The 23731-nt window shown below is 44.6% G+C and overlaps 1 protein-coding gene across 3 annotated transcripts in view; it reads right to left on the minus strand.

Annotated features, from left to right (window-relative positions):
- nalcn (sodium leak channel, non-selective) overlaps positions 1–23731 on the minus strand; it is a 113827-nt gene that overhangs the window by 76325 nt on the left and 13771 nt on the right. For all 3 annotated transcript variants that reach the window (XM_031586720.2, XM_012833987.2, XM_031586705.1), the window contains exons 8-11: positions 21820–21971; positions 16714–16856; positions 15469–15573; positions 8278–8364 (exon numbers count right to left, since the gene is read on the minus strand). In XM_031586720.2, the coding sequence (XP_031442580.1) occupies positions 8278–8364; positions 15469–15573; positions 16714–16856; positions 21820–21971 (487 nt within the window). The remainder of the gene's footprint in view (positions 1–8277; positions 8365–15468; positions 15574–16713; positions 16857–21819; positions 21972–23731) is intronic.

The raw sequence follows: 23731 nt of genomic DNA on the forward strand, positions 1-23731 counted from the left end.
TGTGGAAAAACTAGGCAACACGCAGGCTGTGTCCTGCCCGGTGTCCTAGAAACTCAAGGTTAATGTGGCTCTGCTGCGTGTCTCATAATGGATCGGGGGCAGCAGTGGCCCAGAGACTAGAGGTGGAGACTGAAAGGTCCCATTCAAATTCTGATCCTGGCCCAGCAGGAATGGGAGAATGGAAATTCAGCATCCTCCTTCGGGAACTTTATGACCCTGCAGGACCATGACAGTGTATGTGTACGTGTGTGAGAAATATTTGCTTCAGTGTGTATGCTTCAATACAATTGTCTTTTATACAAGTCATTTGGCTGAGAAAGACAGCACATTATTATATGACTCATCAAAAACAAAGGAAAAGTTACTACTCCCCCGTGGGATCATTATTACATGACTCATCAAAAACAAAGAAAAGGGTTACTACTTCCCGTGGGATCCAAGCAATGACAACAACATTTGTCTTCTGACATAAGAGTCACCAAAACAGACATACGGACCAACACTCATTTGATCCCTCATTTCAGTCAAGTGAGCCTATACAACATGGCCTCTGGTCTCTCACAGGTGTCAGTAAGACCCCCCACTACCACACACGCACGCACGCACGCACGCACGCACGCACGCACGCACGCACGCACGCACGCACGCACGCACGCACACACACACACACAGGAGAACAGTACCAATAATGCCAGTGACAATAGCACAGGAGAGCTGCCCTCTACATGGTTCTCCACTCTTGGCTCTCACTGCTCCCTCACCCTCTCACTCTCTCCCACACCCTTTCTCACTCTCTCTCCCTTTCTCTTTCTCTCTCACTGCTCCCTCACCCTCTCTCACTCTCTCTCACTCTCTTCTCTTTCTCTCTCTCTCTCTCTCTGTCTCTGACTGAGATGGAACATGACAAAGCAGTTTGACATTTCCAGCTTACAGACGCTTGTCCTCCCCATGGTGTTTTGGCTGAAGGGAACGAACAGATGACTGTCTTTTTTTTCTCTCTCTCTCTCTCTCTCTCTCTCTTTTCACCACCTCTCGGGGTCCTGACTTCTCTGGTGACCTCGGTGCCATGCACCGGATCTCACGCTATTACCAGCCAGGCTGAAAAATGGAGGCCCTGGAGCACATGGTTGTTGCTGCTGCTGCCACTGTTGCGACTGTTGCTCTCAGCAACCTCCATCAGTGTTCCATCCCGCCCAAGTCCCTTTTGACGTTTTTCCCCCCTCGCTTTTCTTTGCTTTTCTTTTCTTTTTTTTTGTTATTGCTTTTAAATCAAACGACGAAAGATGTTGAACACTTTAGAAAAACAGCAGCGCTAGTCGATGCACCGAAAGTGATGTGGCCTACTTTGTGTGATGTGGCTGGTGGCGCGAGAAACGTGAGCACAGGATGTCAAGATCAATTTAATAGCTGCCATTGTGAGACGAGATAGCTCCCACGCTGGTTTGATGTTTCCCCTGACATCTTCTTTTTTTGTTTTCCACCATTTTCCGTTTTTTTCTTCTGCTCTCACACTCTGTGAGCTCTTGTTATGCCCTGCTTTGTTGGGCAACTTTGAAAACTTCAGGTGCTACAGCTGTCGGCTGACACACAATTAGCGCTTCCTTAGTGGCGGGGTGCCTTGCAAACTCTGCCGAGCTTTCAGATGTCTATCAAATAAAAAAGAAAAAAACAGAAATGTGCTTGGGAACAACCTTTTTCGTACACATAAAAAACACCCCCCTAAGGAGTCTCCAGAACGCATGGAGCGATTTCTCTGTAAAAATCGTATCCGTAAAATAGACGTTAAATTATAGAATAATGGGATTGTCAAGAGACTCTCCACTTGTGTTAGATGTCAGCTACAGTCCCTCTTCAGAATGTCATAGACACACAGAGAACAAAGAACCGTGAACTTGAGTGAATACACTACACACAGGCAATTGTTCCTTCTCACAATCAAAGTGTATTTGGGGACAAAAAGTCCCTTGTACCCTTAACAGCCATGTTTAAGTAAAGGTTCCAAGTTCTTCTAGAGAAGTCTTTCCTCCTACATTCAAGGACAGCAGGGCAAGGCCCTAACACCATTAACCCACGTATTTAAGTAAAAGTTCTGAGTTCTTGGAGAGAACTCTTCTCTTGTATGGATCTTGGCTCAGTGCAGTGAGATAGAGATGGAGGCTATGCTGGAGCAGAACTCTCCTGACTTTGGCCCATTATCACAATAAATAACAAGGATAAAGGCTGTGTGTGTGTGTGTGTGTGTGTGTGTGTGTGTCTACTGTGTGCAGTGGGAGTGATAGATGTGCCCCTGGTCAGGGCTCTCTCTGGGGGCCATCCAATTCTCAGCTCTGTCACTCCAACTGCACCATGGATGAAGTGCTACGCAACACAAAGGCACACACGCGTGCACACAAAGACACACACTCACTACACACACACACAAACACACACTCACTACACACATACACACACCAAATAAATAAATAAAAAACTGCCTGCAAAATGCATTCAAACACTGCGCAATACCCCTAGTGTGGCCCTGGTTTATGAAATGTAAGCAATCTCTGTGAAGCCAAAATGAATGCAGATCTCTGGCCCTTTCTCCCAATCGCACACAGTATTGCCATACAGTACAATACCAGAGCCAATTAGTTGGAATAGGAATTGGCTGAGGAGAAAAGACAAACTAGCTGCTGGGCCCACAGGGGAACTAAATAACACGCTAGCAAACTTGCAGAACCAATTCAGACACCATAATTCAGTTGATAAATTACATTTCGTACCGCAAACATTCGAACAGCTCCATGCTTTTGTGTTACCTATTACGTATTTCCTATATTTACTGCAAAAAAAAATGTATCTACATTTTTATGAAGTAATAAATTAATGTGAGTCCTAAACATGAATATCCAATTACTACGGAATGAACAGTTTGAGAGGGTAAAGGAACTTTCTGGAACATTGAGTAGTGGTCTTGCACACAAACATACAGACATCTTTTCGGCCAAGAGAGACAAACACTACAGCAAAAGTCTGAGTGGCACTCTATAGCAGACCAGTAATCATACTCTCAGCTCCAACTCAACTCCCACTGGCATGGCAATCCTGTTTATTTACCATCTCATCCACACGTAACGATGCCCCTTTACATAAACACGTCAAGGAGGGAAAGGGATCATCACTCAACATTCGATTCAACACTCCCCCTGACAGATGGCCAAGAACACTGATCCCTATGCCCAGATACATTGTAGATTACATCGGTGTCAAACGTTAGCAGTTGGAAAGCCTGCAGGGGAGGGAGGTGGCTGTTTGGAATCCATCCACCTGTGTATCAGACAAAAAGGTTATTCCTGGAGGTGAGTGATTTATTCTCCATCTCCAGAGACGTGACTTGTCCTCTACTCTCACTGCCAAAGCAACCCAGACAGCAGAGGAACTGTGCCAATCTCATCCCGGATCAGAGCCAGATCAGGGCCGGATCAGAGCCAGATCAGAGCCAGATCAAGGCCAGATCAGAGCCACAACAGTTCCAGTGTTGCCTGCTCTCTCAAGGAATCCCTCAACTGCCATCTTGTGCTGTCCTTGCTGTGGCAGACTGGGCTGATGCCTGGGCTCGTACCTGTCTCTGTGTGCTGAAGGGGAGCAGAGAAACCTGGGAAGTGATAGTTGTGATTTGTTGGGCTGCGTTGAGGCCGGTGATTGCCGATAAGGCTCTATGATGAAGCAGCGACGATTCCCTCAGAGGGAAGCAACTGCGGAAGCTCATAGAGAAAGGGTCTCCCCCCGTCCCCTCTGCAATAGGCTGAGGTGCTCTCCCATGAGCGTTTAATAGGGCCATCAATCAAGCACACAGCATTCGAAGCATGGTCAGAGAGAGAGAGAGCGTTAGAGGAAGAGCTACTGCTCAATACTAGATAACCAGCAACATTAGCAGCACCATAGATGAAAGAAAGAAAGCAAAATGTGGATGTAGATGGTAAAGGGGAAAAAAAGAAAAGAAAAAGAGCTTAGATGATGAAATTAAACACTGAAATTAATACAGTTAAAGTTGAATATAACTGAAGTTAGTTGAAGACCAGGGCATAGCATTTGTATGTAAATTAGTTCACTATAAAGTAGGCTGTCTGCATACTATGTCTGTAGAGGCCAATACGGTTTAAATCACTGTGTGAAACAACAGAAAAATGGCTCTGAGGTGTAATGAAATTTCCCACAGGGTACTGCTAACTAAGCAGAGGCAATTGATCTGGAGTTCAATTACAGTATAACTGCAAATCCTATAAAATGCACAGTCAAGATTTAAATGGCCTTTAAGAATGCATTTACGGCCATGTCTCTTTGTGCGGACTCAAGTTCAGCACTGAATGACTTTTAAAGTTGCCCAGCAACCAACGGCGAAAGTTCAAAGCCCAAGACGAATGAAGGGGGAGTCTTTAGCTGGGTCTTAACGGAGCTTTCATTAGAATATCCTAGTATATCATTAGAGTGTGATTATAATATAGGGCCGCGCCGAGGCCTAATTAACCCCTGGGTGGCCTACGGAGAGGAGAACAAGAGCTCCTCATCAGCCCTCATTAAGACAGCTGAGGCTAGCCCTGGTCTGACTGTGGCACAGATGTGCAGAATCAGACAGCGGCTCTCTAGGTGGCCAGCCTGGAAGACTCTTTCTTGTGCTGTGCATTCGGGCCATGTCACAAAAAAGAGTGATTCTCTTTTAACGCTAGGGTTCTAAGAAAAGGAAAGGAAAATGTCATGACAATGGATGTGAATCCTGTGCAAAAGACGTCTGTTACTGATGTTATACCTGTGACAACTATACATTTCTTCAAATCAATATCTGTGATCACAAGTTGAGTGTATTATAATAGAGCACTTATTTATGGTCCAAATAATGCCATCGATTTATGCTCTGTTGGCATCCCTGTGATCTCATACCGATCTCTTTCTCTCCTTCTTTCTTTCTTTCTTTCTATCGTCTTTTTGTCCTCTCTCTCTCTCTCTCTCTCTCTCTCCTGGTTTCATCTGAATGCGTCTGAAACAAGCAGGTGTCTCAATTCTCTCTCTCTTTCTACCTGCCTCCTCTCCTCTCCTCTCCTCTCAGTGGGCCGCGTGACTGACTGCAGGTGAAGTACATCTGCCAGGCTGCTGAGATAATCACCTGATGCCTAATTACTCTCGGACTTGGCAGCCCCACCCACCCTCCTGCTCTTAGCTTCCCCGGGAAAAGACGTCTGCTCGCTATTTTTGCACTAATCATCCCAAGATTTCATATCTTGAAAGCGCTGGCAGGTAATTGCATTGCTGATGTGGACTGAAAGGGCCTATTAGAAGGTAAACACTTTATTTTCTATGCTCAGAAACACAGCAAATGTACATCCTCTGCATTAAATGATGGGAGCTCTACTTAGTCTCAGTGTCAATGAGTTTAGAATAGGAGGCTTCACATTGTCCTTGGTTAGAGATGAATGGCTCAGATCCATGTTTTAATTTTTTTATTATTTGAGAATGAATTAATTAATTCCTCATCATTTCTATGGTCAATACATCACTGATATCTCTTTATGGTGATATTCAACTAATCGTACGTGTAAATTGCCTGGGCATCATACCATGCCTGTCTAGACAAGTCACTTTTCTGGAGATATTGAGAGTAACCTTCCATCTGTATTCCATGCCATGCACTCTTAAAAATCAAGTCGAGCACAGAGTACAGGAGCTCCCCAGATGCCTAGGAGGGCCCTATCAGGAGTCCTCTGCACACACACACACACACACACACACACACACACACACACACACACACAGACACACACACACACACACACGCACACACTCAGCACTCAACCCACTTCAGCACACTGGAGGAGGGAACATTTGCAATCAGGGAACACGAACACACACACACACACACATACACACACACACACACACACACACACACACACACACACATACACACACACACACACACACACACAGACACACACACACACACACACACTCACGTAAACATCTTGGCACTCACTACTCGGAGGTCTGGAGACGAGAGTGGCTCTAAAAACTACTCTACAGCAACATTTGGACATGAAGTTCCCTTCAAAAAGGGAGCATATTTACAAAAGCGCCCATATCTCCGTGTCCGTGAGAAAGCCAGACAAGATTACATTTAAAGTGGTACTTGTCAAATCTCAGCTCTTTTTGAAACTTCCTTGATGGTGAGGCCAAAAGTACTTTTCATAATGGTAGCTCTGCGTGCAGAATTTAGTGTAGTGCAATTAAGCCTGATATCTTTGACAGAAACTAAAGCCAAATAACTTGAGTAGCTACAACCAATCACCCAAAGCCATACTACATTTTTAATACAATAATGAAGACATGGCTAACATGATGGATTGCTTGTATTAGTACCTATAAACACTGTCATTTAATCAATTTCAATAGTTTGAAGCCTTAAGTGTGTTCTCAGGAGGTATTGATTTGCTTTCTGTGAATAACATGTTGAAAAAAATCAATGTAAAATTATGAATAATTCAATCATGGGAGATCAATCTCACTACAGGTACTTGACAATGAAAACAGATAGCCCAACAGCTCAGAGAAAATTATGTTTGGAACAATTAATAATGCACTAAAAACACATGCCAAACCATAAATGCCAAACACCATTTAGCTTTCTCTCTGTCATGACACACAGACACAAACACACAAACACACACACACACACACAAACACACACACACACACACACACACACACACACACACACACACACACACACACACACACACACACACACACACACACACACAGACACACAGACAGTTTAAAATAAATACTAATATAATAAACAAAGCATTTCCCTCTATTTCCTTTTCCCCCAACCTGGACAGGTCTCTCCATTCATCTGCCATTTCTGACACGGGTCTTCAATCACCCGTTCACAGACCATTGCATTCGGCTGAGAGCCACCATGATTGAACTTTGTGATGAACTACATCCTGACCCTCTTCAGGAAGAAAGGGGGGGAGGCGAGCGGTTCTCTCACAGAGGCACTGCACAACAACTCCCCTTGGCCTTAATGAGATCTCTTCAAAGTCACCTGGAGTCTGGAAATGTCGTTAAATGTCAGACTTTGGTGTCAAAAGGCCTGCTACACTTCCTTCCACTGGGGGGGGGGGGGGGGGGGGGGGTGAGGAAAAGTGGCCTGGTTTGTTGTGGGCTGTCGGTTTTCCATAATGCTTTTCATTCACTCCAAAGCTACAAACATGAGGTAGTAAGATGAATACATGAATATGAGAGTCAGTCAGTAAGTTAGGTAAGTAAGTAAGTAAGTAAGTAAGTAAGTAAGTAAGGTGTTAGGTAAGTAAGATTGTATGTAAGTTAATAAACAAACAAACAAATGGATGGATGGATGGATGGATGAATGGATGAATTCAAAACACACTTCTGTTGTCTAGGGAACCCTGCGCTGAGGGAATCCCAGTGTCTATAATGTGGTGAGGGATGGAGGGAAGGAGGATTCCCAGTGTCTATAATGTGGTGAGGGATGAGAGGGAAGAAGGGATGAGAGGGAAGGAGGGAAGGAGGGAAGGAGGATTGCTACTGGCTGTTCTCCCTCTAGATCCTCTCACAGTTTGAGACGCCCTTCACAGCCACTAGCATATGAATGGCTTAGCACACAGTACCCCCACCCCAGCTGCCTTAGACTGGCTTCAAAAATCAAACACTGAGGATACAATACAACCACAAGCAAGAAAGGGAGAAATAAAAAATAAAAAACAGCATCGTTTAGATATAATTTAAGCATAATTTGTCATTTTGTGAAAGCCATTAAACTGTCGACAGTCTTCAATTGGCTTGTCATTCAGATATCATTTAAAACCAAATTCATGAAGCATTTAAGTGCGCCATTAAGGTCGATGAGCGATGGCAAGGGCGTAGGTAAAACTGCAGGTGTCTGAGAGAAATTAAGACATTTGAAGCCATTGTGCAGTGAATTCTGGTCATTGATGTGAAATGTTTGAGAAATGTTTAATGAACTATTTATTCTCAAAAAGAGGGGAAAAAAACGAAACTATCAGAGATGCTGGAGCAGACTTTCTTTTGACCTAAATTTCTCTTCTTTTCTGTTCTCTTTGCCCCAGGCTCTTTTCATCACTTCATGTGCCTGCTCAGACATGTGTGGCTTTGGAGAAAGCACTGGGTCTGGAGGGCCGTGATTGTGAGTTGTTATTCGGGAGGAGGTGTGAGAGAGGGCTGGTGTTGGTGCCATTAGCTCAGATGGATGTCTGGTACCTGAAGGCAAGCGGGAGCACGGCCATGAGGCTTGTTCACGTCCACTGCCACCAGCTGCCATCCACCCGCCGAATCCTCATGGAACATCTGAAAGAGAGAGAGAGAGAGGTGGAGATGAAGACAGAAAAGTGGAAGAACAGAAAGAAAGGTGAAGGGAGGAAGAGAGGAAGAGAGAGACAGAGAAGAGAAACAGAAAGAGAAATAGAGGAAGAAAGACGGGAGAGATACAGACAGACAAACAGAGACACAAAGACATTATTTATTACATGCTTATTACATGTATAGTGCATTGTCAAGATGATGCCATAAATAATAATGACACAGGAGATCAAACACTGCATCATCAATCATGGTAAGTGCATTTGTGTTGTGTGTCATACAGGCATAAAGTATACAGATGTAACATATGCCATTATTGTGAGTCTTTTCCTTGTCTTGTCCTGCAACTCTGCACTTATCATAAGACCAATAAATCATAAATCATACAGTCGACTATAAACAGTAACCATCATTTATAACACAGTCGATTATAAACAGTAACAATCATTTGTAACACAGCCAACTTACTATTGTAATGCTTTACATCATACCACAAACACCCACGTCAATGGCATCTTTTCATTATATCTCAGGGTCTATTGCTTTATAATAGAATTCAACTGGAAGATACACATGTTGAAGAGAGATGTTCCCCACGGGTAGTAGCTACAAGAGTACGCATGTGCAGAACACATTGAATTTCTGACCCGCAATCAATTTCAGAGTCTTTATCATGTTAATTCACGTGCTATCTAATTCAATGCCTGTAACAATGCATTGTGGTGGAGCTTATTTTTAAAACAGACTTGCACCAAGAAGACCTACATTCTCCCTCCCTATCAACCCCCGAGTTTGAGATAACCAGTGAAAAGCCCAGGAGAAATCACTCCTTGTCATTATTGCTCATGCTAGCCCCTTGGCTGTGACAGATTAGAGAGGTTGCTGGAATTAATAGAAAATCACATGAGGATGGAAAAAAAGAAAACAAAAAAAACACACCCTGGCCTCCATCGTCTCATACTCATAACTTTGTCATTCTCTGTGTTAATCTTCTTAATAACCTTGACCAAAAAGTAATTCTATAGAAGAAATACTAAACATTGGACAAACACTAAATCTGTCCTGTCTCCCTGGATCAACACAAGGCCATTTAATTTGCACCAAGATCAAAAGAGGGACGATGGATGTCTAGTTTGACGTCCGGTAACCGGCTGCTTTGTGTACCGCTCGAGCGCTAATTGCTTTTCTTTTCTTCGTAGATGACTTGGGCGTCTCAGTGATTAAAATGAAATTTAATAGTCAATGAGAGGCTAATTGTTCTCAAGGTCGTAACAACAGCTCGGGGTGTATGGTTGGGGGGTTGGGGCAAGGGGAACAAATCAGGACATCAACAAAATTATGCAGATGGATAAAATGTAGCCTGTTTATTACAACACTATAAAGGCTGCATAGGGCCTATTGCATGCATTTCAAGTTCAGTACCTCAGCCAATCCAGAGTCCTTCTGGTATTTCCTGCTTGATATTTTTTGACACATTAAGAAGGATTTTTTTCTTTAATTACTTTCCACATTCCTTTGGTTTTTTTCCCCTCCTCCCTTGATGTCTGTGGCCTTTGCTGATTTTCCCAGCCTCTATAAAGATCTATTGCTTTTACAACAGTGGCAGACTAAAACACTAAAACCACAGGGCTGTTTATCTACAGAATCCCATTAGAGATAAGGAATCAATTTAAAGTTGAGAGAAGGGTAGCCAGCAACGTTATTGAATCCCCACTCTGCCCGATTTCCTCACAATAAACTGTGCCTTATTGCATTTTTTTTCCGGGGAATTTCCTTTTAAATTTAAATGCTGAACTTTATTTTGGTTAAAATCCTGACAGGACATCCCCAGCGCATAAGCCCCTAGCTAAGCCATTCTCCATAAATTGGCCGGGCCTTTGAAAACTTATCTGTAACTCCTCTGTGCTCATTTGGGATGAAGTGTGATTTAATTTTTTTCTCATTCGCAAATGAAAGCCCTCCTGTCTCTGTGAGTTAACCTGTAGCGCAGCGAAAAAAAAACAATTGATAATGAAATACAAAAAAAAAAAAAAAAAAACTCAGACTGGGGCATGTCGAGCCCACATACATCCTCAGGGGGCAACATCCAGCCTCACTTTCCCCAAAAATCTAATGGCACCAACCACTGTAGTGCTGCCAGCTCCACTCATGCCAAGTCTTGTCTTCTCTCGCGGCAGCGCTCCAAGATAGCCACGTCTGGCACCGCAGAAAGCAGAGCAGTTGGAGAAGAGAGCCACTTTCGGGCTGATTTCACACGCTCGCAAGTTGCTCACATCTTACAGCCATAAGCCCACACACTCCAGATTCGCGTTCAAGTTCGCACCGCACACACACACAAAATAACTTGAGTTGGCGATTTAGTGAGGAGGAGGGGGAGGAGGAGGAGGAGGACAGAGAGTCTCAGTATTGTTTCTCTGTACTAAAAGATGTCTTTCTTTCAACAGGGATGCTGGAGTGGGGGTGGGTGGGGGTGGAAGGGGTCAGAGCGGACTCTGTTTCCCAGCTGGAGGCGAGCCCGCGGACACGAAAATGGAGACTGGACAGGTGGTAGCCACCTCGCTCCCAGAAGGGGCGGCAGAGAATCAAAAGCTCCCAGAAAAAACCCTCTTACACACACACACACTCACAAATGCACACATTTGTACACATTCTACAGCCCACACACAACAGCCAAAAATGTCTCTCTCTCTCTCTCTCTCTCACACACAAACACACACACATACACGCACACACACACACACACAAACACACATATCTATACACACACACACACACACACACACACACACACACACACACACACACACACACACACACACACACACACACACACACACACACACATTCACACGTGCACACTGTATGATCACAAAATGGTGCCAAGTATGTACTTACAGACACAGGCACACATACAGCTACACAAACCTGCCAAAAATGCACTCAGACCCATCGCACGCACGCACACATACACACACACACACACACACACACACACACACACACACACACGCTCAGCCCCTCTGTCTGACTGCCTCCAGCGTGACTCACCTCTCTCAGCTCTGCCAGCCCTCCCCATCTCATCCAGACAGCGTCTGGGGCCCCGCCCTGCGCCCTGACAAGCGGCCAGATTTATTTAAAAAGCAGCCTGCTTTCAGGTGCGGCCCCCAGGGACCTGTCTGCAGAATGCCCTCACACTCAAGGCTGGCTCTGTCTGAGTGTCTGTGTGGTTCTGTGTTTCCCCTAAAAAATGGCTATGTATATTGTTTGCATCTAGTTGAGTTTGTGTGTGTGTGTGTGTCTGTGTGTGTGTGTGTGTGTGTGTGTGTGTGTGTGTGTGTGTGTGTGAAAGAGAGAGGAGGTGAGCCAGAGAGAGAGAGATAATGTGTGTGTGTGTGTGTGTGTGCATATTCACATACAAGAATGCTTTGTGTGTGTTCATGCATGCCTGTGTGTGTGTGTGTGTGTGTGCGTGTGTTAGTGAGTTTATTTATGCACCTGTGTTTTTGAGCACCATGCAGTTTATCAGGTTTTCTTTTGTACCTCTGCGCATAAAGCATTTGCATATCCAATCATCATTACTATCAGACTCTGTAATGATAGTCTTCCATTAGATGAGGCCGGCTTGCACATTAAATGCTCGATTCAGCTGCCTGCACATACGTTCAGTAGACTATTATATATGAGCCCAGAGAAAACACAAAATGAACCTTTCCTCTGGCTTCTATAAGCAATTTAGTATTTAGACTATAATGTTTTTATTTCTCTCTAAATGTGCAATGCTTGGTCTACTCAGTTGTACATTTAGCTCTTCTTGAAGGCCTTGGCTGTTTACACTCTCAAACATCCTTGTGCAGTGACATGCGGTTACAGTCCTAAACAGACACAAGCAGCCCCTCCTGTATGTGGTCTCATGTCATAACCCTTATGTGGATGTGGTTATCCCTGGCGGTTGCTGTTGAAGCCCGGTATGTGTGTGAGTAAGTGGTTGAGCTGTAGAGTGGCTGTGATGTTTGCCTACACCTGTGTGTGACCACTGATATGATGCGATTGCAGGGCTGGCCAACAAGTGGACGGCTGTGGTTTCAGTGTCATACTGGGATATTTACATGATGGTTTAACATCGGCTACTGTGTTAAACCTTAACAATCAAAAACAGAAATGAGATATTCACATATAACTGTGTGATGCCGCGTTTCAGACAGAAACAGACTTTTGCGGTACTTTTAACCGCCAACAGTGACTATATCTCTTATGGTTGAGAATTACTATTGGTACCATTTTAACTTTGTTGAAAGTGTATTTCTTTCTGATGATATCACCCCTGTGCTGTGGGCCTATAATGGTATGTACCAATTAGGGGTGAATTCAGCTACCTGTTAAAAGGGTTGGCATCACATTTGTTTGGAAGCTTCTGTGGTGAGAGCTTTGTGGGTGAAAACAAGGCATGTCTGAGTTCTTCACTAGCATACAAAGAAGTCAACGTTCTCTGAACTTTCTAATCGTTCAATTTCGAGCGTTCTAGGGCGATGTGGACACATCTGGCGTGTTACTAACGAAATAATTGCGTAGGACTGACACATGACTAGCGTGGGACTGACGCATGAGGAGTGTGTAACATCGACCAAGTGACGTGTCACTGGTCCGCGACAAACGTGTGCTGACGTGTCACTCCAGCGCGACAAACGATAAGTCAACCTTAGAAGAGCGTGTTAAGAGTGTAATTTACGTGTGAATAATGACAGAAAAGCGTTTTGCTGGCGTGTGGTTTTCATGGTCAAACGGGTATAAAACGCTGGAAAATCATAGTGGATTCAGTTGATCTGAACAGTGAACATCATGCCGCCAAGACCACGAAAAGGTGTGAGGGGGGCTTCTGCTACTAGCGCTGCTGCAAGTAAGAAGATGATAAATGCTGCTGAAAGTAAGAAGAATACAAAGCCTCTTTCTTCGGACGAAGATTTACTGTTATTATTACTGTGATTTACGAAATAACGGGCGTTATTCCTGGGGTTTTATGTTATTAAAATAAATGATTTAAATTTGACACTGAATTTGTGTTTCTCAATGTTTATTATTAGAAAACATCAACACATCCACACACATTGTCCCTGTCACAAGAGTCTTCATATCATATCCATCTGCCATGGAACAGCACCAGCTATAACAGTGCTCAGCTATGTTCAAGTTCAGTAGGCTACATCTACTTCATGCTGGGCTCAAGCAAGCATATACCCTCCACTCCGCTTTTCGCTAGATTATGCAATGACCTTGCATGACATGATAGCATTGAATATGTAGATGTATAGTGCACAGAATAACGTTTGCAATGATGTAAGTTGCGTTTGTTGATCACGTATGGTTAATAACATATTAATTGTAGAAGGGACATGATAAAGTCAAGATCTTCCCTTGGTGAAAAAACTTTCGCCGATATCTTCCTAGGAGAGATGGGTTAGGTGCTCAAATTTCCCTGGATCAAAGAGGACGTTAGTAGGCATGTCCAAACTAAAATTCACGTCTCAGGATTGCTGCGCACATAAGTTATTTCGGGTGCATCAACTGTACTCAGTCTACCCTACCCAACGACTGACTATGATAGCCAAACGCGTGCAAAGTTAATAAAAAGTTCCACGAAAGTTCTCCAGCGTTTAAATGAAACGTTGAAGAACGCTGATCTCCCTGAGAACTTTTGTGCATGTTCAAAACTTTTTTTTTTGGACCAGCGTTCTCCTCCGATCACCGACGATTACCAACGATTACTGCGTTCACCAGCTTTCACACAAAGCTCTTCTGGCGCAATTCCAGCGACCATGGACGATTACCAACGTTTCCTCTAACATCATAGAACGTTGACCAGAACGTCATGGTGTGACGGGGCCTTACGGTGGAAACCCATGACACCGTTACGAGCGACGCGAAATTCTAATCCCATGCATTTCAACGGGAGCCAATCCATTGTGACGTAGACCACCTTTTTGGGCGACGCGACCGATAAAAGTTGAAAAATGTTGAATCCTATGCAAATGAGGAGCGATTTTTCCCGCAGCGGCCAATCAGAATGTTTGGTGTCGTCTCTGACAGTTTGAAAATGCTATTTCCACACGTTACAACACGCCCACTCAAAGTGATGGAAGCGTATCGCGTCGCTGTCATGGGTTTGCACCGTTAAGCTGTACTACTGGATGTACATATACAGCTGTTTTGTAAATATCATTTTGTTTCAATTCATATTATCACTCTTTTTGTTTGTTTTTTCTCCTTCTTTGTTTTTGCACCTGGTGGAAAATGCAATAAATTGCAAACCACAGAGTTTTTGTCTCCCTGCTGCCATTTTGTGTTTACCCTAAAAGACTCTCGACACATTACCCTTTGACATTTGGTGGAAGCAGTGGGATAGCTTGCCGTGAGGTCATCGGAGCCGTGCCTAGTATGTAAACTGTATGAGGGACCCCCAGGTAGGTTGACCCCTGTGTGAGGGATGCCTGTGTGCGTGAAGCGCATGGGTGCGCTACCCGAAGGGGAGAGCAATGTGACCGAGTGCCGTCACTACAGATGACTATGTGCTCTGACTGTCATAACATTGAGCCTGGCTCTTTGGCATTGCGGTCAGAGTGCAGGTTTGGTACCCTGTAGACCTGTGTTCAAGGCAGAGTGGGGTAACTGCTCTCTCCCTTCACTACATATCAGTTGAACAGAAGAAAAAAAACACACACAGTCAAATACATGAGACCCTGATGTGTGTTTGCAAGCCAAGCACTGATTTATTGTTCATCAGTAAGAGTACTCTAGATGTTTTCCCTACACCCATGAAGTGGTCCATTACAGCTGTTCTCTCCCGGTAGATGACTTACTGCATGTGGTCCATACCTACTGTTGTCTTCAGGTATATATCTTACTGCATGTGGTCCATACCTGCTGTTGTCTTCAGGTATATATCTTACTGCATGCGGTCCATACCTGCTGTTGTCTTCAGGTATATATCTTACTGCATGCGGTCCATACCTGCTGTTGTCTTCAGGTATATATCTTACTGCATGCGGTCCATACCTGCTGTTGTCTTCAGGTATATATCTTACTGCATGCGGTCCATACCTGGGTGGTGGCAGTTGATGTGGTGCTGCTTCTGGATCCCCACATCTGCTGAAACTGGACCCGGATCTCAGCGAAGGTCTCGATGATGACGGCAATGAACACATTCTGACGAGATATGAGAGCACAGGGGGAGGAGAGAAAGAGAGTAAGTCTGTGCTTTGTATCAGAGGTCATATCTTCATTCTGCCTGGGAGCACCAACAGCTACATTAGGGCCAGACAGAGGCTGTATTTTCTCTATGAGTCATGCAAACACATGCAAACACACACACACACACACACACACGCACACACACACACGGATGCACACACACACATACACATACATACACATACACCCATGCACACATACACACACATACGCATACATACACACACACACAGACACACACACACACACATTCATGTCTGTGCTTGTGTGTATGTGTGTGTGAATATCTACAGAAAAAGCCAGGCGATAGCCAACTATTTAATGCTTCCCCTCCCTATTTCCCCTCGGAAGCAACTATTAATTATTTCCTCCCTCTCTTTCTCTCTATCTGTCTCTCCTTCTCTTTCCCGCTGGTTCCCCGGGGGGCACTGAGTCACACTATGATATGGACAGCGTGTATTTCTGTGTATTTCTCTGTACGGCACACAGCATGCTGTGATATGAAAGAGAAGGGAATGTTGCTCAGGTGAGGTGCTACACTCACTAAAAGATCTGCGCCAGATAGAAAAAACAGAAAACGACGATGCCAGTTCACACGTTTCCTCAGGATTAAAAGAGCTCTAATTCACACATGCCATATTGTACCCAGTGCTGCCAGCTTTTCAACATTGTTATTATGAGGCCAGGTTAGTTATTTAATATTCTGAAGGCACTGTTGCTGTAATGATGAGAACCAAATTCCAAAGTGTTCATGGTGTTGTAGTTCTGCATCTAAAACCACAAAGGTCATGGCTCGTTTCGTCAAGGTAGAATGAGCACAACCGGAATTCTCCCACTCAGTGGAAAACTGCTTTGTGCAAACTGTGTATAACAATTTGTTTAAAATGTGTAGCAAATGACTAAACTGACCCCAGCTTAGAATGGACAGTTACGCAACAAAAACCACATTTGGAAAAGGGAGACTCTGTTAAGCACCTTGGGACAAGGTGAATTCAAACTGAATTAAACTGAACTGAGAAGAGTTATCAGTTTTAGAGAGAGCGGACAATTGGTGAAGTGTACACACATGAAAGGGAGAAAGAGGGAGAAAGATACCTTGACCAGCCAGGCGAGGAAGAAGATGAGTGTGATGAAGTAGAAGTAGGAGCGCCAGCGTGGGAAGCTGTCGATGGCGCGGTACATGAGGAACACCCACCCCTCCTGGGATGCCGCCTCATACACCGTAAATATGCTGGTGCCTGGGAAGGGACAGAGAGAGAGAGAGAGAGGGTGTTTACTATTCTGAGGTAATGCATCTGTACATCTGTACACTTTTTTAGTAATGCAAAGGTCAATTTTTCCATGTTGGAACTCATGCACACACACTCAAACGCACACTGTATGAGAGAGAGAGAGAGAAAGAGAAAGTAAGAGATTTTTTTTCTAGTATACTGCACATATAAGTGAAATGTAGGTGATGTGTGTGTGTGTGTGTGTGTGTGTGTGTGTATATATATATGTATCTATGTCAAATCACCCAGCCTACAGAAGAAAGACACATAGGAAGAGAGCGAGCGAGGGAAATACAGAAAGAGAAAGACAGGAAAACACCCTGTTCCCTGCAGGCTGTGGAGGTGCGCGCTGGCTCAGACACAAACATGCAGGCATAAACAGAAACAAAGAGCACGGAGAGCCGCGAGGCCAGGAGGGATTAACAGCAGCTCATCGTCAGGCGCTTTTCATTACTCTGATGCACCTCTCTCAGCCAGAGAACACATCCAGGAGCCCCACTTCCACCACGCAACACACCGACACACACACACAGCTTCCACCACGCAACACACCGACACACACACACAACTTCCACCACACAACACACCGACACACACACACAGCTTCCACCACGCAACACACCGACACACACATACACACACACACAGCTTCCACCATGCAACACACCGACACACACACACAGCCTCCACCACGCAACACACCGACACACACACACACACACAGCTTCCACCACGCAACACACTGACACACACACAGCTTCCACCACGCAACACACCGACACACACACACAGCTTCCACCACGCAACACACCGACACACACACACACAGCTTCCACCACGCAACACACCGACACACACACACAGCTTCCACCACGCGACACACACACACAGCCTCTACCACGCAACACACCGACACACACACAGCTTCCACCACGCAACACACCGACACACAAACACAGCTTCCACCACGCAACACACCGACACACACACACACAGCTTCCACCACGCAACACACCGACACACACACACAGCTTCCACCACGTGACACACACACACAGCCTCTACCACGCAACACACCGACACACACACAGCTTCCACCACGCAACACACCGACACACACACACAGCTTCCACCACGCAACACAACGACACACACACACAGCTTCCACCACGCAACACACCGACACACACACAGCTTCCACCACGCAACACACCGACACACACACAGCTTCCACCATGCAACACACCGACACACACACACACACACACACAGCTTCCACCACGCAACACACCGACACACACACACAGCTTCCACCACGCAACACAACGACACACACACACAGCTTCCACCACGCAACACACCGACACACACACACACACACAGCTTCCACCACGCAACACACAGACACACACACACACACAGCTTCCACCACGCAACACACACACACACACACACAGCTTCCACCACGCAACACACCGACACACACACACAGCTTCCACCACGCAACACAACGACACACACACACAGCTTCCACCACGCAACACACCGACACACACACACACACACAGCTTCCACCACGCAACACACAGACACACACACACACACAGCTTCCACCACGCAACACACCGACACACACACACAGCTTCCACCACGCAACACACCGACACACACACAGCTTCCACCACGCAACACACCGACACACACACACAGCTTCCACCACGCAACACACCAACACAAACACACAGCTTCCACCACGCAACACACCGACACACACACACACAGCTTCCACCACGCAACACACCGACACACACACACAGCTTCCACCACGCAACACACCAACACACACACAGGCCCATCCAACCCCGGCTATACACGCATTCCGCATCGAGACCCTTCAAACAAACATGAGAACAGACGTGTGTGTGTTTCCAAAGATAGCTCCACTGCCTTTCCTGTCAGAAAGCAGAAGTAGAAACACAGCTTTGAAGAGGCCTTTGTTTTTGTTTTTTTAAACAAGGTATGGAAATATAGGTAATTGGAGACCCACCAAAGATCGACCAAAAATAGCCTCATGATTCAGTTCAGTTGTCAAGCCGTTGTCCCCCTCTTACAATATTAACTGAATGTCTCCATTTGTCTGACGGGTACAACCATCATGATAATAAGACAACAGCTGGTCACACACTAGTCTGTTGCTTAATACTACCAAACATGACGCCACATTGACAAGAGTCTAGTGTACGTCAACAATCTGGTATCAGGGAGAGATAGAGGGAGTGAAGGGATAGACATCAGTAGCCACAGATTCAGTATATGTAACTTAGTCACCCAGCACTGATGCCAAAAAAGAGAGATAGGCAGAGGTAGAGAGAGAGAGAGAGAAAGAGAGAGAGCATGGGGGTTTCTCTTCCATAGTGTGTGTGTGTGTAGGGTGGGCGGTGGCAGGAGATGTCTAAGAGACAGACAGAGAGTGGAGGAAAGAGAGACAGAGAAAGGGATAGAATGAAAGATAGAGAGAGAGAGAGAGAGAGAGAGAGTGATTGAGCACTTGCTCTTTAATCATGAGCGAGTGATGAGGGTGGTGGCGAGACAGTAAGGAGGCTGCCACACTGCCAGCGTGAAGTGTGCCACCATCGTGCCCTCTTCGCTCTTCACGCCGCGTCTCAGGCTGCTTCCTGTCAAGGACGCTCCCTCGCACCGACACTCACATAACAAACAGCACCATACTCTTAAAAAACAAAACACCAGCATCCACGCCCACAGCATCCAGCACCCCTGGACTCTCTCCCCCACCCTAACCATGTGTTTCTAAAGTACGGCAACACCCCTGTGCAGACCACTGCAGTGGGACATTGACAGTTAAGTCACAACAGCTTTCGTGACGGCTGCAGAAAAGACTGGTACAAAAAAATAAATAAAAGAAATCAGCAAAAAACAAGAAGAGGCCCTGTGGCTTTTCTAAACACATAAGCTTATGCACTGACACAGTAGGGCTGCTGACAGTTCATCCACTTCAATTGGGCTGTCTTTGCCTGAGCCGTGTGAATCATAGCAAGAGCTACTCCTGCCCTTCTTCCAGACTCTTGTTAGGAAACACTCGAGGGACAAAGTGCTGGTACTGAGGGGTTAAGTCATGCATCAGGACAAGCAATTCAACTGGGATTTTTCACCAGTGGAGAGACGACAACTAAGAGTGTGTTTGTGTGTGTGTGTGTGCATCTGTGTATGTGTTTCCGTTTGTTTCTCCGTGTGGGTGTGCATGTGGGTGTGCAATCTGTGCATGTGTGTCAAAGGAAGGATAGTTTAGGCAACAAAAGCAGCTAAATTCTGCTGCACAATTCTGTGATCTGAATCTCTCCGACAGAAGCCCCACTCCGGTTAAAGCGACTCTAACAAAGGTAGAATTACCAGAAATCAGACATGTGGAACACTTTGTGGAAGGCGTAAGTGTTTTCTCTCTCTCTCTCTATCTCTTTCCCTGAGGCTCAGCATGCCGCTTTGCTGACAGGTCTGCAGTCTAAATGGCCGGTGCATTCACATACTTACACAAGCACAACAAAAGAAGGGAGCGCAATATTCTGCATTACGAAACAAGTCTACAGAGCTAGAAAAAGCTAGAACGCTCTCAAAGAAAATGGCTCCACCATGCCACATTATTATCATTTCTTTGGTCTGATAGTCCGAGTGTTGAGACAAAAAATTGCATAAGCCGTAATTGCAAGCGAGTAGCGATAGTGAATAGGAACATGAGTCACCACCACTGCTTTTCTTCCCAGACGACAAAGAAGTATTTGGGCACTCCCACACAGAGTGGAAAAGGTGTGTTTGAGCTTGTGTGAGCACTCTGTTTTCAGTCTCAGACGTGGTGGTGCCAGTGGTTCCATCCATCGGCCATTCCAGCATTTAGAGTGGCTGCGGATGCTAACACTGGGCCCCGCACTGCCTCTTCCTTTCACGGAAGTTTCCAGATTAGTGACATTTCCTGTCTGTGTACCTCTGCCACAGGACTGATGTCATTCCTGAGCGATAAAAAAAGCACCCTGCTGCTAAGTTCCACTAAGACCGGATCAGAGCTCGTAAAGCTATCACTTTTTAATCGTACTACTTTTTTCTTTTTTTTCTTTTTTTTTGTGTAGGAGAAAATGTTCTTGCAAATCTTGTTTATTAGTTCTGCTGAGTTCAGGGAGAATTACTTTCAGAGCAGTGTTAAGAATATATCTCAGGAAATCTGGATGGTGGTGAACCAGCCTTTATAAGGTCACTCAGCGTCATTAAGTGACAACACGTGTTTACGAATGGACATGTTTAACAGCCACGCTGGTTTTCATTAATAAGAAATGGCTCTGCCCCAATGAAAACAAGCAGTGTTCTTCTACCACAAACAAACATCTTCTTGTTCCACTAAATCTGAGAACATTTCCTTGAATGACAAATAGCCGGCAATTGAGATAAACACCAGATTTCTAGGAACTTTTTCACTTGAATGGCTTTGATCATGACCATGAATTTTTATCGCCAACATCACTAATCCTGTTGCCATCACCAACATCACTAGTCCTGCTGGCTGATAATGTTAGAACAATTAGAAACATGATTTGTACAATCTATTTAAGCTGCATTTGTGATACACATCCTGTTAAAAAATATAGCTCGTCATCTAAAATGTGACAAACTACCATATCCCAAATGCTTTTTACTGTATATAAATTATGTTCTACCAGTAGATGTTTCATTAGCTAAAAAGCCACCCTTATGTTTTACGGACTGTCCACAAACATGTTCAGATACTAATTGTGGGTGGAGTTAAAAACATTCTCATCCTACTGCACACAGGCCTTTATTAGTATAGGCTGGTTCCTGTCACACGCTCAGCACACGCTGCCATAACAACAACTGACAACGGAAGCTTATCTGGTTGCCATGGACGCACCAAGCTCATTGAAGCCGCTGTAGCCCAGCTCCTGCCTGCTGAGGCCCAGGTCCTCCAGGTCCACACACTTGAAGCCCGCTGGACACTGGTAACCCTCGCCGTCTGGGGAGCAGTGGGTGTCAGGGATAGCCAAGTTGTTCCAGGACACGTTCCTGGGGAGACCATGAGATGGAGCACACAGTAGAGAGTTAGACAGGTTGTTATCAGGTGACCATAGGGTTTGCAATGAAAGAGAAGTAAATTGCGACAACATTAAGAGTCCAACTATAACAAAACTGCTGAATCAAGGACAATAGAAGCAGATATTTAATTAGGGTTGCAAATTAATCAACTAAAATCGACTGTAAAAATAGTTGCCAATACTTTAGTAGTAGATTAGTTGGTAATGTCAATGTCTGGCTCAACAGACATAGAAACAAAGGTTCTTTCTAGGTATAGGCTGGAGTAGCTAGAGTAGCCTATGTCTCTTTCTGGTAATGGGAGACCAAATCTAAAAATTACGGGGGATAACATCAGCATAATCAACAACATTTAAATCTCAACAAACCCTGGCTTTTGCTAAAAAGGTCCTTAGCTGCATTGCAATAATACAGAGTTGACCAGCACTGGCGTGCATCTGATATATACAGGTATTTGAAAAGGAAACATGAAGGAGACGTGGCTAACCTTAGTTCAAAACCAATTTAAGTACAATTAGTACATCTGATGCATGTCATTCTGAAGATGGAAATTCCCATTGAAATGTTGGCCATTGTTGCACGTTTCCATATCAACACCTTGTTTGTCACTAATTCACTATTTTGTGTAAATAGCCCAAACCTTTAGAAACGTATTCTACTGACTATGCTGTCTCCAGCAATGCTATGTGCATTAAGAAGATAATTAGGAAAGCGACTTTTGTCTTGTCACAGATGCTGAATGTAAATCTTGTGATAACAAACCCATGAGATTATGCTTTCCCTGAACTGAAAACCACTTGACATTTGTGAGATTTGGTTGGGCAGTTTAGTACACACTATGCTTAACATCGAAAGTGTCCCCAGTATTTTGGATTTTTTTCCTGCAATTAATGGATTAATGGACAGAATATAATGTTTCATGGTTTGTTTATCATCAACATCCCTTGAATGAATAAAGCATGGTTAGTGCATGAACCTCGAATCTTGAAATTATTAGTCGAAAAATAATCAAGAGAATAATAAATTGTCAAAATAGTTGTCTGTAGCAGTTCTATATTTCATACAAACATTGGTTCATTTGACTGGTATGAAAAACAACAAGCAAACAAATATACAAAAAAGCATGTTAACAGTAAACCCATCTCATGTATTTTTGATCCACACTATGTATAAACGTTGCTTTTTTTGGGAGAAATTGTTCCGTTTTGACCCAGAGACGAATCTCAATGCTATCAACATCTTAGCTGGAGGCTGCAGGGAGACTAGCAAGCAGTGGGCTCAACTGTGACCACACTGGTGCTGTGCATTTGCACATTTCATGGCCATTTCTTATGGTTATGGTAATTACAAAGAATTCAGGAAGACCAACAATACCAACAGATAACAAAGAAACAGTATCAATGTCACTAACAATGTAATGGAAATACACATGCAGGATCCTACCTATATATATATGAGAGAGAGAGAGATAGATAGAGATAGAGATAGAGTGGGAGGCATACACAACCCCCCCCCCACACACACACACACACCCCTTCGGGGCACAGGTGTTTCTCTCAGTGCCGCTTGATGTCCCTAATGAAAATGAATGCGTTCAAATTGGTAAGCCAGACATTCGACCAAATTGTTTATTAAGCACTTTGAAATGAGTCCAGATAATATATTGCAGTATCAGATAGACCAATCAGAGCCTTGACAGTGAATCAAAATACCTCTAATTATATGATAATGGA

The sequence above is a fragment of the Clupea harengus genome, chromosome 2 (assembly GCF_900700415.2).
Source record: "Clupea harengus chromosome 2, Ch_v2.0.2, whole genome shotgun sequence".
In the NCBI taxonomy this organism is placed as follows: Eukaryota; Metazoa; Chordata; class Actinopteri; order Clupeiformes; family Clupeidae; genus Clupea; species Clupea harengus.